General features: G+C 45.5%; 1 protein-coding gene across 1 annotated transcript in view; it reads left to right on the top strand.

Annotated features, from left to right (window-relative positions):
- ryr2a (ryanodine receptor 2a (cardiac)) overlaps positions 1-16,239 on the top strand; it is an 812,428-nt gene that overhangs the window by 587,038 nt on the left and 209,151 nt on the right. The window contains exons 78-79 of the mRNA XM_045687844.1: positions 13,132-13,228; positions 15,762-15,868. Of these exons, the coding sequence (XP_045543800.1) occupies positions 13,132-13,228; positions 15,762-15,868 (204 nt within the window). The remainder of the gene's footprint in view (positions 1-13,131; positions 13,229-15,761; positions 15,869-16,239) is intronic.

Below are 16,239 nucleotides of genomic sequence, written 5' to 3' on the forward strand. Positions count from 1 at the left end.
AAACATGGCTCCACTTGCCTTACCTAACTAACCCTAACTTACCCAGGTAAACATGGCTCCACGTGCCTTACCTAACCTAACCCTAACTTACCCAGGTAAACATGGCTCCACGTGCCTTACCTAACTAACCCTAACTTACCCAGGTAAACATGGCTCCACTTGCCTTACCCTAACCTAACCCTAACCCTAACTACCCAGGTAAACATGGCTCCACGTGCCTTACCTAACTAACCCTAACTTACCCAGGTAAACATGGCTCCACTTGCCCCTTACCTAACTAACCCTAACTTACCCAGGTAAACATGGCTCCACTTGACTTACCTAACTAACCCTAACTTACCCAGGTAAACATGGCTCCACGTGCCTTACCTAACTAACCCTAACTTACCCAGGTAAACATGGCTCCACGTGCCTTACCTAACTAACCCTAACCCTAACTTACCCAGGTAAACATGGCTCCACTTGCCTTACCTAACTAACCCTAACTTACCCAGGTAAACATGGCTCCACTTGCCTTACCTAACTAACCCTAACTTACCCAGGTAAACATGGCTCCACTTGCCTTACCTAACTAACCAACCCCCTACCTAACTCCTAACCCCAGGTAAACATGGCTCCACTTGCCTTACCTAACTAACCCTAACTTACCCAGGTAAACATGGCTCCACGTGCCTTACCTAACTAACCCCTAACCCTAACTTACCCAGGTAAACATGGCTCCACGTGCCTTACCTAACTAACCCTAACTTACCCAGGTAAACATGGCTCCACTTGCCTTACCTAACTAACCCTAACTTACCCAGGTAAACATGGCTCCACTTGCCTTACCTAACTAACCCTAACTTACCCAGGTAAACATGGCTCCACTTGCCTTACCTAACTAACCCTAACCCAACTTACCCAGGTAAACATGGCTCCACTTGCCTTACCTAACTAACCCTAACTTACCCAGGTAAACATGGCTCCACTTGCCTTACCTAACTAACCCTAACTTACCCAGGTAAACATGGCTCCACGTGCCTTACCTAACTAACCCTAACTTACCCAGGTAAACATGGCTCCACTTGCCTTACCTAACTAACCCTAACTTACCCAGGTAAACATGGCTCCACTTGCCTTACCTAACTAACCCTAACTTACCCAGGTAAACATGGCTCCACGTGCCTTACCTAACTAACCCTAACCCTAACTTACCCAGGTAAACATGGCTCCACTTGCCTTACCTAACTAACCCTAACTTACCCAGGTAAACATGGCTCCACTTGCCTTACCTAACTAACCCTAACTTACCCAGGTAAACATGGCTCCACTTGCCTTACCTAACTAACCCTAACTTACCCAGGTAAACATGGCTCCACTTGCCTTACCTAACTAACCCTAACCCTAACTTACCCAGGTAAACATGGCTCCACTTGCCTTACCTAACTAACCCTAACTTACCCAGGTAAACATGGCTCCACGTGCCTTACCTAACTAACCCTAACCTACCCAGGTAAACATGGCTCCACGTGCCTTACCTAACTACCTAACCCTAACTTACCCAGGTAAACATGGCTCCACGTGCCTTACCTAACTAACCCTAACTTACCCAGGTAAACATGGCTCCACGTGCCTTACCTAACTAACCCTAACTTACCCAGGTAAACATGGCTCCACTTGCCTTACCTAACTAACCCTAACTTACCCAGGTAAACATGGCTCCACTTGCCTTACCTAACTAACCCTAACTTACCCAGGTAAACATGGCTCCACTTGCCTTACCTAACTAACCCCTAACTTACCCAGGTAAACATGGCTCCACTTGCCTTACCTAACTAACCCTAACTTACCCAGGTAAACATGGCTCCACTTGCCTTACCTAACTAACCCTAACCAACTTACCCAGGTAAACATGGCTCCACGTGCCTTACCTAACTAACCCTAACTTACCCAGGTAAACATGGCTCCACTTGCCTTACCTAACTAACCCTAACTAACCACCCAGGTAAACATGGCTCCACTTGCCTTACCTAACTAACCCTACCTACCCAGGTAAACATGGCTCCACTTGCCTTACCTAACTAACCCTAACTTACCCAGGTAAACATGGCTCCACTTGCCTTACCTAACTAACCCTAACTTACCCAGGTAAACATGGCTCCACTTGCCTTACCTAACTAACCCTAACCCTAACTTACCCAGGTAAACATGGCTCCACTTGCCTTACCTAACTAACCCTAACTTACCCAGGTAAACATGGCTCCACGTGCCTTACCTAACTAACCCTAACTTACCCAGGTAAACATGGCTCCACGTTGCCTTACCTAACTAACCCTAACTTACCCAGGTAAACATGGCTCCACGTTGCCTTACCTAACTAACCCTAACTTACCCAGGTAAACATGGCTCCACGTGCCTTACCTAACTAAAACCCTAACTTACCCAGGTAAACATGGCTCCACGTGCCTTACCTAACTAACCCTAACTTACCCAGGTAAACATGGCTCCACTCGCCTTGCCTAACTAACCCAACCCTAACACCCAGGTAACGGCTCCACGTGCCTTACCTAACTAACCCTAACTTACCCAGGTAAACATGGCTCCACTTGCCTTACCTAACTAACCCTAACTTACCCAGGTAAACATGGCTCCACTTGCCTTACCTAACTAACCCTAACTTACCCAGGTAAACATGGCTCCACGTGCCTTACCTAACTAACCCTAACTATACCCAGGTAAACATGGCTCCACGTGCCTTACCTAACTAACCCTAACTTACCCAGGTAAACATGGCTCCACGTGCCTTACCTAACTAACCCTAACTTACCCAGGTAAACATGGCTCCACGTGCCTTACCTAACTAACCCTAACTTACCCAGGTAAACATGGCTCCACGTGCCTTACCTAACTAACCCTAACTTACCCAGGTAAACATGGCTCCACCTTGCCTTACCTAACTAACCCTAACCTACCCAGGTAAACATGGCTCCACTTGCCTTACCTAACTAACCCTAACTTACCCAGGTAAACATGGCTCCACTTGCCTTACCTAACTAACCCTAACTTACCCAGGTAAACATGGCTCCACGTGCCTTACCTAACTAACCCTAACTTACCCAGGTAAACATGGCTCCACTTGCCTTACCTAACTAACCCTAACCCTAACTTACCCAGGTAAACATGGCTCCACTTGCCTTACCTAACTAACCCTAACTTACCCAGGTAAACATGGCTCCACGTGCCTTACCTAACTAACCCTAACTTACCCAGGTAAACATGGCTCCACTTGCCTTACCTAACTAACCCAACCCTAACTTACCCAGGTAAACATGGCTCCACTTGCCTTACCTAACTAACCCTAACTTACCCAGGTAAACATGGCTCCACTTGCCTTACCTAACTAACCCTAACTTACCCAGGTAAACATGGCTCCACTTGCCTTACCTAACTAACCCTAACCCTAACTTACCCAGGTAAACATGGCTCCACTTGCCTTACCTAACTAACCCTAACTTACCCAGGTAAACATGGCTCCACTTGCCTTACCTAACTAACCCTAACTTACCCAGGTAAACATGGCTCCACTTGCCTTACCTAACTAACCCTAACTTACCCAGGTAAACATGGCTCCACTTGCCTTACCTAACTAACCCTAACTTACCCAGGTAAACATGGCTCCACGTGCCTTACCTAACTAACCCTAACTTACCCAGGTAAACATGGCTCCACGTGCCTTACCTAACTAACCCTAACTTACCCAGGTAAACATGGCTCCACTTGCCTTACCTAACTAACCCTAACTTACCCAGGTAAACATGGCTCCACTTGCCTTACCTAACTAACCCTAACCCTAACTTACCCAGGTAAACATGGCTCCACGTGCCTTACCTAACTAACCCTAACTTACCCAGGTAAACATGGCTCCACTTGCCTTACCTAACTAACCCTAACTTACCCAGGTAAACATGGCTCCACTTGCCTTACCTAACTAACCCTAACTTACCCAGGTAAACATGGCTCCACTTGCCTTACCTAACTAACCCTAACTTACCCAGGTAAACATGGCTCCACGTGCCTTACCTAACTAACCCTAACTTACCCAGGTAAACATGGCTCCACGTGCCTTACCTAACTAACCCTAACCTTACCCAGGTAAACATGGCTCCACTTGCCTTACCTAACTAACCCTAACTTACCCAGGTAAACATGGCTCCACTTGCCTTACCTAACTAACCCTAACTTACCCAGGTAAACATGGCTCCACGTGCCTTACCTAACTAACCCTAACCCAATTACCCAGGTAAACATGGCTCCACGTGCCTTACCTAACTAACCCTAACTTACCCAGGTAAACATGGCTCCACTTGCCTTACCTAACTAACCCTAACCCTCTTACCCAGGTAAACATGGCTCCACTTGCCTTACCTAACTAACCCTAACCCCTTACCCAGGTAAACATGGCTCCACGTGCCTTACCTAACTAACCCTAACTTACCCAGGTAAACATGGCTCCACGTGCCTTACCTAACTAACCCTAACTTACCCAGGTAAACATGGCTCCACGTGCCTTACCTAACTAACCCTAACTTACCCAGGTAAACATGGCTCCACGTGCCTTACCTAACTAACCCTAACCCTAACTTACCCAGGTAAACATGGCTCCACGTGCCTTACCTAACTAACCCTAACTTACCCAGGTAAACATGGCTCCACTTGCCTTACCTAACTAACCCTAACTTACCCAGGTAAACATGGCTCCACTTGCCTTACCTAACTAACCCTAACCCACTTACCCAGGTAAACATGGCTCCACTTGCCTTACCTAACTAACCCTAACTTACCCAGGTAAACATGGCTCCACTTGCCTTACCTAACTAACCCTAACTTACCCAGGTAAACATGGCTCCACTTGCCTTACCTAACTAACCCAACCCTAACTTACCCAGGTAAACATGGCTCCACTTGCCTTACCTAACTAACCCTAACTTACCCAGGTAAACATGGCTCCACTTGCCTTACCTAACTAACCCTAACCCTAATTACCCAGGTAAACATGGCTCCACGTGCCTTACCTAACTAACCCTAACTTACCCAGGTAAACATGGCTCCACTTGCCTTACCTAACTAACCCTAACTTACCCAGGTAAACATGGCTCCACGTGCCTTACCTAACTAACCCTAACTTACCCAGGTAAACATGGCTCCACGTGCCTTACCTAACTAACCCTAACTTACCCAGATAAACATGGCTCCACGTGCCTTACCTAACTAACCCTAACTTACCCAGGTAAACATGTCTCCACGTGCCTTACCTAACTAACCCTAATCCTAACTTACCCAGGTAAACATGGCTCCACTTGACTTACCTACCTAACCCTAACTTACCTAGGTAAACATGGCTCCACTTGACTTACCTACCTAACCCTAACTTACCCAGGTAAACATGGCTCCACTTGCCTTACCTAACTAACCCTAACTTACCCAGGTAAACATGGCTCCACTTGCCTTACCTAACTAACCCTAACCCTAACTTACCCAGGTAAACATGGTTCCACTTGCCTTACCTAACTAACCCTAACCCTAACTTACCCAGGTAAACATGGCTCCACGTGCCTTACCTAACTAACCCTAACTTACCCAGGTAAACATGGCTCCACGTGCCTTACCTAACTAACCCTAACTTACCCAGGTAAACATGGCTCCACGTGCCTTACCTAACTAATCCTAACCCTAACTTACCCAGGTAAACATGGCTCCACGTGCCTTACTTAACTAACCCTAACTTACCCAGGTAAACATGGCTCCACTTGCCTTACCTAACTAACCCTAACTTACCCAGGTAAACATGTCACCACTTGCCTTACCTAATTAACCCTAACTTACCCAGGTAAACATGGCTCCACTTGCCTTACCTAACTAACCCTAACCCTAACTTACCCAGGTAAACATGGCTCCACTTGCCTTACCTTACTAACCCTAACTTACCCAGGTAAACATGGCTCCACGTGCCTTACCTAACTAACCCTAACGTACCCAGGTAAACATGGCTCCACTTGCCTTACCTAACTATCCCTAACCCTAACTTACCCAGGTAAAAATGGCTCCACTTGCCTTACCTAACTAACCCTAACTTACCCAGGTAAACATGGCTCCACGTGCCTTACCTAACTAACCCTAACTTACCCAGGTAAACATGGCTCCACTTGCCTTACCTAACTAACCCTAACCCTAACTTACCCAGGTAAACATGGCTCCACGTGCCTTACCTAACTAACCCTAATCCTAACTTACCCAGGTAAACATGGCTGCACTTGACTTACCTAACTAACCCTAACTTACCCAGGTAAACATGGCTCCACGTGCCTTACCTAACTAATCCTAACCCTAACTTACCAAGGTAAACATGGCTCCACGTGCCTTACTTAACTAACCCTAACTTACCCAGGTAAACATGGCTCCACTTGCCTTACCTAACTAACCCTAACTTACCCAGGTAAACATGGCTCCATTTGCCTTACCTAACTAACCCTAACCCTAACTTACCCAGGTAAACATGGCTCCACTTGCCTTACCTAACTAACCCTAACTTACCCAGGTAACCATGGCTCCACGTGCCTTACCTAACTAACCCTAACTTACCCAGGTAAACATGGCTCCACGTGCCTTACCTAACTAACCCTAACCCTAACTTACCCAGGTAAACATGGCTCCACGTGCCTTACCTAACTAACCCTAACTTACCCAGGTAAACATGGCTCCACTTGCCTTACCTAACTAACCCTAACTTACCCAGGTAAACATGGCTCCACTTGCCTTACCTAACTAACCCTAACCCTAACTTACCCAGGTAAACATGGCTCCACTTGCCTTACCTAACTAACCCTAACCCTAACTTACCCAGGTAAACATGGCTCCACGTGCCTTACCTAACTAACCCTAACTTACCCAGGTAAACATGGCTCCACGTGCCTTACCTAACTAACCCTAACTTACCCAGGTAAACATGTCTCCACGTGCCTTACCTAACTAACCCTAATCCTAACTTACCCAGGTAAACATGGCTCCACTTGCCTTACCTACCTAACCCTAACTTACCCAGGTAAACATGGCACCACTTGCCTTACCTAACTAACCCTAACTTACCCAGGTAAACATGGCTCCACTTGCCTTACCTAACTAACCCTAACTTACCCAGGTAAACATGGCTCCACTTGCCTTACCTAACTAACCCTAACCCTAACTTACCCAGGTAAACATTGCTCCACGTGCCTTACCTAACTAACCCTAACTTACCCAGGTAAACATGGTTCCACTTGCCTTACCTAACTAACCCTAACCCTAACTTACCCAGGTAAACATGGCTCCACGTGCCTTACCTAACTAACCCTTACTTACCCAGGTAAACATGGCTCCACGTGCCTTACCTAACTAACCCTATCTTACCCAGGTAAACATGGCTCCACGTGCCTTACCTAACTAATCCTAACCCTAACTTACCCAGGTAAACATGGCTCCACGTGCCTTACTTAACTAACCCTAACTTACCCAGGTAAACATGGCTCCACTTGCCTTACCTAACTAACCCTAACTTACCCAGGTAAACATGTCACCACTTGCCTTACCTAATTAACCCTATCTTACCCAGGTAAACATGGCTCCACTTGCCTTACCTAACTAACCCTAACCCTAACTTACCCAGGTCAACATGGCTCCATTTGCCTTACCTTACTAACCCTAACTTACCCAGGTAAACATGGCTCCACGTGCCTTACCTAACTAACCATAACGTACCCAGGTAAACATGGCTCCACTTGCCTTACCTAACTAAACCTAACTTACCAGGTAAACATGGCTCCACTTGCCTTGCCTAACTAACCCTAACCCTAACTTACCCAGGTAAACATGGCTCCACTTGCCTTACCTAAGTAACCCTAACTTACCCAGGTAAACATGGCTCCACTTGCCTTACCTAACTAACCCTAACTTACCCAGGTAAACATAGCTCCACTTGCCTTACCTAACTAACCCTAACCCTAACTTACCCAGGTAAACATGGCTCCACTTGATTTACCTAACTAACCCTAACTTACCCAGGTAAACATGGCTCCACTTGCCCTACCTAACTAACCCTAACTTACCCAGGTAAACATGGCACCACTTGCCTCACCTAACTAACCCTAACTTACCCAGGTAAACATGGCTCCACTTGCCTTACCTAACTAACCCTAATCCTAACTTACCCAGGTAAACATGGCTCCACTTGCCTTACCTAACTAACCCTAACTTACCCAGGTAAACATGGCTCCACGTGCCTTACCTAACTAACCCTAACTTACCCAGGTAAACATGGCTCCACTTGCCTTACCTAACTAACCCTAACCCTAACTTACCCAGGTAAACATGGCTCCACTTGCCTTACCTAACTAACCCTAACTTACCCAGGTAACCATGGCTCCTCATGCCTTACCTAACTAACCCTAACTTACCCAGGTAAACATGGCTCCACGTGCCTTACCTAACTAACCCTAACCATAACTTACCCAGGTAAACGTGGCTCCACGTGCCTTACCTAACTAACCCTAACTTACCCAGGTAAACATGGCTCCACTTGCCTTACCTAACTAACCCTAACTTACCCAGGTAAACATGGCTCCACTTGCCTTACCTAACTAACCCTAACTTACCCAGGTAAACATGGCTCCACTTGCCTTTCCTAACTAACCCTAACCCTAACTTACCCAGGTAAACATGGCTCCACTTGCCTTACCAAACTAACCCTAATCCTAACTTACCCAGGTAAACAAGGCTCCATTTGACTTACCTAACTAACCCTAACTTACCCAGGTAAACATGGCTCCACTTGCCTTACCTACCTAACCCTAACTTACCCAGTTAAACATGGCTCCACTTGCCTTACCTAACTAACCCTAACTTACCCAGGTAAACATGGCTCCACTTGCCTTACCTAACTAACCCTAACTTACCCAGGTAAACATGTCACCACTTAACTTACCTAATTAACGCTAACTTACCCAGGTAAACATGGCTCCACTTGCCTTACCTAACTAACCCTAATCCTAACTTACCCAGGTAAACAAGGCTCCACTTGACTTACCTAACTAACCCTAACTTACCCAGGTAAACATGGCTCCACTTGCCTTACCTACCTAACCCTAACTTACCCAGTTAAACATGGCTCCACTTGCCTTACCTAACTAACCCTAACTTACCCAGGTAAACATGGCTCCACTTGCCTTACCTAACTAACCCTAACTTACCCAGGTATACATGTCACCACTTGCCTTACCTAATTAACCCTAACTTACCCAGGTAAACACGGCTCCACTTGCCTTACCTAACTAACCCTAACCCTAACTTACCCAGGTAAACATGGCTCCACTTGCCTTACCTTACTAACCCTAACTTACCCAGGTAAACATGGCTCCACGTGCCTTACCTAACTAACCCTAACGTACCCAGGTAAACATGGCTCCACTTGCCTTACCTAACTATCCCTAACCCTAACTTACCCAGGTAAACATGGCTCCACTTGCCTTACCTAACTAACCCTAACCCTAACTTACCCAGGTCAACATGGCTCCACTTGCCTTACCTTACTATCCCTAACTTACCCAGGTAAACATGGCTCCACGTGCCTTACCTAACTAACCATAACGTACCCAGGTAAACATGGCTCCACTTGCCTTACCTAACTAAACCTAACTTACCAGGTAAACATGGCTCCACTTGCCTTGCCTAACTAACCCTAACCCTAACTTACCCAGGTAAACATAGCTCCACTTGCCTTACCTAACTAACCCTAACCCTAACTTACCCAGGTAAACATGGCTCCACTTGACTTACCTAACTAACCCTAACTTACCCAGGTAAACATGGCTCCACTTGCCCTACCTAACTAACCCTAACTTACCCAGGTAAACATGGCACCACTTGCCTCACCTAACTAACCCTAACTTACCCAGGTAAACATGGCTCCACTTGCCTTACCTAACTAACCCTAATCCTAACTTACCCAGGTAAACATGGCTCCACTTGCCTTACCTAACTAACCCTAACTTACCCAGGTACACATGGCTCCACGTGCCTTACCTAACTAACCCTAACTTACCCAGGTAAACATGGCTCCACTTGCCTTACCTAACTAACCCTAACCCTTACCCAGGTAAACATGGCTCCACTTGCCTTACCTAACTAACCCTAACTTACCCAGGTAACCATGGCTCCTCGTGCCTTACCTAACTAACCCTAACTTACCCAGGTAAACATGGCTCCACGTGCCTTACCTAACTAACCCTAACCCTAACTTACCCAGGTAAACATGGCTCCACGTGCCTTACCTAACTAACCCTAACTTACCCAGGTAAACATGGCTCCACTTGCCTTACCTAACTAACCCTAACTTACCCAGGTAAACATGGCTCCACTTGCCTTACCTAACTAACCCTAACTTACCCAGGTAAACATGGCACCACTTGCCTTACCTAACTAACCCTAACTTACCCAGGTAAACATGGCTCCACTTGCCTTACCTAACTAACCCTAACCCTAACTTACCCAGGTAAACATGGCTCCACTTGCCTTACCAAACTAACCCTAATCCTAACTTACCCAGGTAAACATGGCTCCACTTGACTTACCTAACTAACCCTAACTTACCCAGGTAAACATGGCTCCACTTGCCTTACCTACCTAACCCTAACTTACCCAGTTAAACATGGCTCCACTTGCCTTACCTAACTAACCCTAACTTACCCAGGTAAACATGGCTCCACTTGCCTTACCTAACTAACCCTAACTTACCCAGGTAAACATGTCACCACTTGCCTTACCTAATTAACCCTAACTTACCCAGGTAAACATGGCTCCACTTGCCTTACCTAACTAACCCTAACCCTAACTTACCCAGGTAAACATGGCTCCACTTGCCTTACCTTACTAACCCTAACTTACCCAGGTAAACATGGCTCCACGTGCCTTACCTAACTAACCCTAACGTACCCACGTAAACATGGCTCCACTTGCCTTACCTAACTATCCCTAACCCTAACTTACCCAGGTAAACATGGCTCCACTTGCCTTACCTAACCCTAACCCTAACTTACCCAGGTAAACATGGCTCCACTTGCCTTACCTTACTAACCCTAACTTACCCAGGTAAACATGGCTCCACGTACCTTACCTAACTAACCCTAACGTACCCAGGTAAACATGGCTCCACTTGCCTTACCTAACTATCCCTAACCCTAACTTACCCAGGTAAACATGGCTCCACTTGCCTTACCTAACTAACCCTAACTTACCCAGGTAAACATGGCTCCACGTGCCTTACCTAACTAACCCTAACTTACCCAGGTAAACATGGCTCCACTTGCCTTACCTAACTAACCCTAACCCTAACTTACCCAGGTAAACATGGCTCCACTTGCCTTACCTAACTAACCCTAACTTACCCAGGTAAACGTGGCTCCACTTGCCTTACCTAACTAACCCTAACTTACCCAGGTAAACATGGCTCCACTTGCCTTACCTAACTAACCCTTACTTACCCAGGTAAACATGGCTCCACTTGCCTTACCTAACCCTAACCCTAACTTACCCAGGTAAACATGGCTCCACTTGCCTTACCTAACCCTAACCCTAACTTACCCAGGTAAACATCGCTCCACTTGCCTTACCTTACTAACCCTAACTTACCCAGGTAAACATGGCTCCACGTGCCTTACCTAACTAACCGTAACGTACCCAGGTAAACATGGCTCCACTTGCCTTACCTAACTATCCCTAACCCTAACTTACCCAGGTAAACATGGCTCCACTTGCCTTACCTAACTAACCCTAACTTACCCAGGTAAACATGGCTCCACGTGCCTTACCTAACTAACCCTAACTTACCCAGGTAAACATGGCTCCACTTGCCTTACCTAACTAACCCTAACCCTAACTTACCCAGGTAAACATGGCTCCACTTGCCTTACCTAACTAACCCTAACTTACCCAGGTAAACATGGCTCCACTTGCCTTACCTAACCCTAACCCTAACTTACCCAGGTAAACATCGCTCCACTTGCCTTACCTTACTAACCCTAACTTACCCAGGTAAACATGGCTCCACGTGCCTTACCTAACTAACCCTAACGTACCCAGGTAAACATGGCTCCACTTGCCTTACCTAACTATCCCTAACCCTAACTTACCCAGGTAAACATGGCTCCACTTGCCTTACCTAACTAACCCTAACTTACCCAGGTAAACATGGCTCCACGTGCCTTACCTAACTAACCCTAACTTACCCAGGTAAACATGGCTCCACTTGCCTTACCTAACTAACCCTAACCCTAACTTACCCAGGTAAACATGGCTCCACTTGCCTTACCTAACTAACCCTAACTTACCCAGGTAAACGTGGCTCCACTTGCCTTACCTAACTAACCCTAACTTACCCAGGTAAACATGGCTCCACTTGCCTTACCTAACTAACCCTTACTTACCCAGGTAAACATGGCTCCACTTGCCTTACCTAACCCTAACCCTAACTTACCCAGGTAAACATGGCTCCACTTGCCTTACCTAACCCTAACCCTAACTTACCCAGGTAAACATGGCTCCACGTGCCTAACATGTACATGTAAAAGAACATATTCATTTTATCTCCTGGTGAATCAAAGGGCCTCAGCAGTATGTCTTCAGAAAACCCTGTTCTGTGCAGTTTTATAAAGGATCACTGTCTAACTGCTAGTCCCTGTCCAGGATAGACTTCCTGTTCTGTGCAGTTTTATAAAGGATCACTGTCTAACTGCTAGTCCCTGTCCAGGATAGACTTCCTGTTCTGTGCAGTTTTATAAAGGATCACTGTCTAACTGCTAGTCCCTGTCCAGGATAGACTTCATGTTCTGTGCAGTTTTATAAAGGATCACTGTCCAACTGCTAGTTCCTGTCCAGGATAGACTTCCTGTTCTGTGCAGTTTTATAAAGGATCACTGTCTAACTGCTAGTCCCTGTCCAGGATAGACTTCCAGTTCTGTGCAGTTTTATAAAGGATCACTGTCCAACTGCTAGTCCCTGTCCAGGATAGACTTATCTCTGTCCCATTCATCCATTCACCTCTGATGACTTCTCTATGTCCCCCACCAGGCACCGGGCGGTCAACCTGTTTCTACAGGGATATGAGAAGTCCTGGATTGAGACTGAGGAGCACTACTTTGAGGATAAGCTCATAGAGGACCTGGCTGTAAGTGTTTCCCCATTGATAAGCTCATAGAGGACCTGGCTGTAAGGTTTCTTCATTGATAAGCTCATAGAGGACCTGTATGTGTTCCCCCATTGATAAGCTCATAGAGGACCAGGCTGTAAGTGTTCCCCCATTGATAAGCTCATAGAGGACCTGTATGTGTTCCTCCATTAATGTGTGAATTCAGGAACGCTGTGTGGGAAATCACACAGCAGGGAATTCCTGTGTCTAGTGACAATGTGTGTCTAATGACATGTTATTGTGTTGATGCTATTTTTCCTGCCTGCACACAAATCCATGTCCTCATGTTGTTGCGGAGCATCAATTTTATATTCTGAGCATGGCCACACAGACATTGAACTCTCGGTTTGAAATGAAGTCACGATTGGATTAACCAGGCTCCAATACCCAACATTCATTGTGGGCGAAGTGATTTATTTTTCTGAAAGCGCAAAGAAACAGACTATTGTTTACAAAACAAAAGCAGTCAACGATGCATTCCTTTCAGATAACGTTTCTGAGAATTTCCTCTCAATGCAACGGAGGGAAGGAAGACCTCTTGATGTTATGCTCAGCTCCTTTTGTGGTGGAGACTAGAGAGAGGTACCTGGAATAAACTAGAGAGAGGTACCTGGAATAAACTATGTGGAGGAGACTAGAGAGAGGTACCTGGAATAAACTATGTGGAGGAGACTAGAGAGAGGTACCTGGCATGAACGATGTGGAGGAGACTAGAGAGAGGTACCTGAAATAAACTATGTGGTCGAGACTAGAGAGAGTTAACAGGAATAAACTATGTGGAGGAGACTAGAGAGAGTTAGCTGGAATGAACTGTGGAGGAGACTAGAGAGAGGTACCTGGAATAAACTATGTGGAGGAGACTAGAGAGAGTTACCTGGAATAAACTATGTGGTCGAGACAAGAGAGAGGTACCTGGAATAAACTATGTGGAGGAGACTATATAGAGGTACCTGGAATAAACTATGTGGTCGAGACTAGAGAGAGGTACCTGGAATAAACTATGTGGTGGAGACTGGAGAGAGGTACCTGGAATAAACTATGTGGAGGAGACTAGAGAGAGTTACCTGGAATAAACTATGTGGTCGAGACTAGAGAGAGGTACCTGGAATAAACTATGTGGAGGAGACTAGAGAGAGGTACCTGGAATAAACTAGAGAGAGTTACCTGGAATAAACTATGTGGAGGAGACTACATTTACATTTTAGTCATTTAGCAGACGCTCTTATCCAGAGCGAATTACAGTAGTTGTTTTCCCCCGTGGGAATCGAACCCACAACCCTGGCATTGCAAACACCATGCAAACACCATGCTCTACCAACTGAGCCACACGGGACCAAAGAGAGAGTTACCTGGAATGAACTGTGTCGCAGTGTTTATATATTCATCACTGGTGCTGGTCTCTAGGGGAGTAGTGTTTATATATTCATCACTGGTGCTGGTCTCTATATAGTAGTGTTTATATATTCATCACTGGTGCTGGTCTCTAGGGGAGTAGTGTTTATATATTCATCACTGGTGCTGGTCTCTATATAGTAGTGTTTATATATTCATCACTGGTGCTGGTCTCTAGGGGAGTAGTGTTTATATATTCATCACTGGTGCTGGTCTCTAGGGGAGTAGTGTTTATATATTCATCACTGGTGCTGGTCTCTAGGGGAGTAGTGTTTATATATTCATCACTGGTGCTGGTCTCTAGGGGAGTAGTGTTTATATATTCATCACTGGTGCTGGTCTCTATATAGTAGTGTTTATATATTCATCACTGGTGCTGGTCTCTAGGGGAGTAGTGTTTATATATTCATCACTGGTGCTGGTCTCTATATAGTAGTGTTTATATATTCATCACTGGTGCTGGTCTCTAGGGGAGTAGTGTTTATATATTCATCACGGGTGCTGGTCTCTATATAGTAGTGTTTATATATTCATCACTGGTGCTGGTCTCTAGGGGAGTAGTGTTTATATATTCATCACTGGTGCTGGTCTCTAGGGGAGTAGTGTTTATATATTCATCACTGGTGCTGGTCTCTATATAGTAGTGTTTATATATTCATCACTGGTGCTGGTCTCTAGGGGAGTAGTGTTTATATATTCATCACTGGTGCTGGTCTCTATATAGTAGTATTTATATATTCATCACTGGTGCTGGTCTCTAGGGGAGTAGTGTTTATATATTCATCACTGGTGCTGGTCTCTATATAGTAGTGTTTATATATTCATCACTGGTGCTGGTCTCTATAAAGTAGTGTTTATATATTCATCACTGGTGCTGGTCTCTAGGGGAGTAGTGTTTATATATTCATCACTGGTGCTGGTCTCTATAGTAGGATTCATAACACACATTTGTTCCCAGTAAGATGATGTGATGCTTATCAGAGCTCCTTTTTGTGGTTAAGACTTGAGAGTGTTACCTGTGTTGAATTAGTGTAGACTAGAAGACCCTGTAAGGAAGAGATTTGACGTTTGTTATTTGTGAGGAACATATTTTTATTTTGTTGTTATTCTGTCTTCATAGAGACCGGGAGGAGAGGAGCCTCCTGAAGAAGATGAGGGAGCCAAGAGGATCGACCCTCTTCATCAGCTCATACAGTTATTCAGTAGGACGGCCCTGACTGAGAAGTGGTGGGTATCTCTGCTCTGTAGCTGGTCCTAGTAAACTATAGTCATACCAAGACTGTAACTAATAGTGATGCTAATAATGTTTTCTTTATAGTGGTGGGTATCTCTGCTCTGTAGCTGATCCTAGTAAACTATAGTCATACCAAGACTGTAACTAATAGTGATGCTAGTAATGTTTCCTTTATAGTGGTGGGTATCTCTGCTCTGTAGCTGGTTCTAGTAAACTATAGTCATACCAAGACTGTAACTAATAGTGATGCTAGTAATGTTTCCTTTATAGTGGTGGGTATCTCTGCTCTGTAGCTGGTCCTAGTAAACTATAGTCACACCAAGAATGTAACTAATAGTGATGCTAGTAATGTTTCCTTTATAGT

This window comes from Salmo salar, chromosome ssa01 (genome assembly GCF_905237065.1).
Source record: "Salmo salar chromosome ssa01, Ssal_v3.1, whole genome shotgun sequence".
In the NCBI taxonomy this organism is placed as follows: Eukaryota; Metazoa; Chordata; class Actinopteri; order Salmoniformes; family Salmonidae; genus Salmo; species Salmo salar.